Below are 3,761 nucleotides of genomic sequence, written 5' to 3'. Positions count from 1 at the left end.
ATATAAAATATAAAATATAAACTTTTTAAATTAAATCAATGTGACGGCGATATCATTATTTAAAATTTTCATGTGACAACAGCTAAATATATAATATAAATTTTTAATTAATTCTTTAACACTTTTATAATTAAATCAATGTGACGGCGATATCATTATTTAAAATTTTCATGTGACAACAGCTAAATATATAATATAAATTTTTAATTAACTTAATTCTTTAACACGCGGCAAAGAGAAAGAGAAAGAGAGAGAAATATGATAAGGGATTTATTTTCAAGTTTTATGTTATATTAATCCTCATATTGTGTAAAAGTTGTAGAAATTTAAATTCAAACTTGTCCACCAGCTTTTGCGGAAAATACCCAGGGTGCCCAGCGCTTAGCCAGGCGTAATTCGAGCGGTTGGCAAAGTGTTAATTCAATTTATTTATATATAACAAAAACAATTTTTTTATTTAAAATAAGAGATGTAATACATTGTATATGTTCTATAGCTTATATCTCTAGAGGAGAAGAAGAAGGAAGACAAAGTGGAATTTCTTGAACTCGAAGAACCGGTCGTTATTGATCTTACCAAAAGCGATTCAGAAAAGAAGGTTAGACGAAGGCAAATTAAGAATAATGAGCACGAAGTAAGATCCGCGAAAACAGCGAGAATGGCAAATGTCAGGTTCATTCCTGATGTTTCTTTCGAGCGAAAAAATTATCCGTTGGTCTTATATCAAGAAATTTGCGTATAGCTCTTACGGCCGCGCTATGTCAAATTTTTAATAATGAACTATAGTAAGACGGGTGTGATTTAGAAGACTCGATAACGTCTAGTGAGTTTCTGCTGTAATTTCATTTTCACATCGAAAAAAGTTATGCTCGCGTCATAAATAAAAACTAGTGTTTGTCCGAGTTAATGTGTAGTTTTGAAGAGAAGCTGTGGGAATTCTTTCGCGCGATAGAGGAACAACGGCTTCCAGAAAATAACGGCGAACAGGAGAAGACCGAGGTCGTATGTGGAAAAAAAGTGTGGATGATGAGGAGGTGAGGGGAAGAAGGAGAAGGAAAGTTAACCAACCACATATCTACCTTACGTCTTTGAACGTACGTATATATGTATATGAGACAGACAAACAATGAGTTCATTTGTATTTGATTCGGAGAAAGAGTATCAAAGAGAGTAATATATATATATATATATATCAAATATCCAATGATTTATGAAAGTTGTCAACTAGAGTCTGAACTGATCCTAAAAAACGAAGTTTAGATCAATTCAATTTGTATGGCTACATTTATAGTCATTTAATCCTTTTGTAAACAATTTAATTTTATTAATTTGATAATCTTTTAAACATTTTGTATATAAGAACATTCAAACAATTAACTCAAAAAATTTTTATGAGATTATTATGTATTAATGTAATATAAAATTATTTTATTATATTAACATGTGATTATTATTTGACAAATTCTTTTTTTCAATTATGATGTCTAGTTAAATATAAAAAAGTAATATTATATTGTTAAAGCTTTACATTTTTAATTAAATCGGAAAAAATCAAGTTCTATGATATTAATATTTTTAGGAATAATGCTAATAATTATGAGTCTTTTTAAGAGTATCAAATTCAATATACCTTCTACAGTTTCTTATATATTTAGGAAATATTTATCCAGACATTTAAAATATTTTAACTTATTATTTGGTCTATAATAGCACTATGTATGATTATGTTTATACGATATTATATATTATACGCTTAATATTAGTTGGTGATGTAATGATTATGCTTCTCTTCTCCTATTTTCTTCATCTGTCTCACGCAAAATTGATTGCTATGGCACGAACATACTTCCGGAAAAGTATAATAGTATTAATAGTTGGCATTAATTTCGTCTCAAATTAAAATCGTATTGCTTTGCTCTGAGAAAAGAATATGCATCAAAGTTTAATATTTAACGATATTATTTAACCTTTTCGTTACATTTGGCCAAAGTAACAGCATATTTCGATTAAAAAAAATCAATTTTATAGTATTTACAGTCTTAATATAGATATAATGAATATTTAACAATGTGTGCCATCTTTAATAACGAAACAGTTAAGATCCATACAACACAAAAATAGACTTTAACAAAACATTATAAAAATATTTCATTTTAAGATTGCAATATGTATTACATTGTGATATGTCTATAATATTTTTGAAATATTTCTACGATATCCCTGCACTCTTGTCGGGATTTTGCAATTTCAAATACTTTTACAATGTCTCTCTACAACATTATACTGTACAATTTGCAAGATTGGTGTAATATAATGAGAAGATTTCGCTGTATGAGAAACAATATTATATCGCTTCACCATACGTATATTTTGCAGCAAATGATCTACTTTCGTTGGAAATAAAAGTGAGAAAAGGCTTTTCTTCGTCTCTCACCGTTCCAGATCCCGTTTATTCACCCACGAGTTTCACGGAAGAGACAATAAACCCGTGGGTAAATTCGTGGCACGAACGAGGTAAATTAACGTTTTTACATATTTATTAAAATATTAATAAGGAGCAAACCGTAATAAGCTTTGTTAACGTTTCGAAATACGGACTCTATAAATAAATTTGCAAATAATATCAATTTAAGTCTACGCATTTAAGTAATATTACATTTACAAACAGAATAAAGACATACAAAATAAGAGGCATGTGTTATTTATTATATTACATTATACATAATTGATGTTACTGATTTAATAATTTTTATTCGATTCCCGTTGCTTACAAGCACGATTTGTCGATATACTTCTGTGTCAATGATTTGTTCTTATTTTTAGGACAATACGGCTGGCGCTGCTTGGTATGCCCAAGTAACGATCAGAAATGGTACGTTCTAAAAAGAAACAAGGGCGCTTGCGGATGAACTCTGGTGACCCTCGGTTTGGCAGAGTTATTTCATTTCCCCATATCACGATCAACATTTTCGTACAAGCTGTGAAATCAAGTGCCAAATAAGCCGTAAATTACACTCTCTTCCACGCGAGCGTAAATTAAAGAATAATTGCAAAATAATTTTATATACGTTTTAAAATATTTATAATAAGAATACGCCCGGAGAAAAATCAGATTGACAATGAATGAATACACTAAACAGACATGTTCGTGTGCCGATGTATTAAATGTATCTCTTAATGCGCAATGTGTTTTCTACATATTGGAATATAAATATACTCTAGATGCAAATTTAAATTTAAAATGACAAGAAAGATGTCGTGTAAAAAAACGAATATGGAATATGACATATACTCTGCGAATATGGAATATGACATATACTCTGCATATACTATTACAAATTAATACACGATTAGTGATGTTGGTATGCATTCAATGATTAATAAAAACATGTCTGTGCAGTGTCATTCGCATTGTAAACAAAGATTATACTGTATCTATATCAGCGATTATCGAAGAATTATTTAATTAATCATATAAGTATGTATATATCATAGAGAATATAATTTCTCAACGAATTAATTCGCTTGCCTTGACATCTTTTAATTATTTTTTAAAACTGTTTTGACAATTTTACATGATAAATTAGAATATATATGGAGTGTAACAAAACAACTGTAATTGAAATTATTCAATAATATCATGAATTTTAACAAAATCTTATAAAACTAAGTTCAGTTTTCATGTGTGCCTTTATATAAGAAAATGTATGTGTACGTGTATGCGCCTGCTTGCGTATTTAATTATGATTAATTATATATAT

The 3,761-nt window shown here is 28.9% G+C and overlaps 1 protein-coding gene across 1 annotated transcript in view; it reads left to right on the top strand.

Moving 5' to 3' along the window:
* LOC115240121 (janus kinase and microtubule-interacting protein 3) overlaps positions 1–3,652 on the top strand; it is a 44,613-nt gene extending 40,961 nt beyond the window's left edge. Inside the window, 3 exon segments of the mRNA XM_029815094.1 lie at positions 497–1,094; positions 2,377–2,514; positions 2,824–3,652. Coding sequence (XP_029670954.1) covers positions 497–742 — 246 coding nt within the window. The 3' untranslated portion in view covers positions 743–1,094; positions 2,377–2,514; positions 2,824–3,652.
* Positions 3,653–3,761: the final 109 nt, after the last annotated feature.

Source organism: Formica exsecta, unplaced genomic scaffold (assembly GCF_003651465.1).
Source record: "Formica exsecta isolate Colony F162 unplaced genomic scaffold, ASM365146v1 scaffold416, whole genome shotgun sequence".
Classification (NCBI taxonomy): Eukaryota; Metazoa; Arthropoda; class Insecta; order Hymenoptera; family Formicidae; genus Formica; species Formica exsecta.
This window is presented reverse-complemented; position numbering and strand designations above follow the sequence as displayed.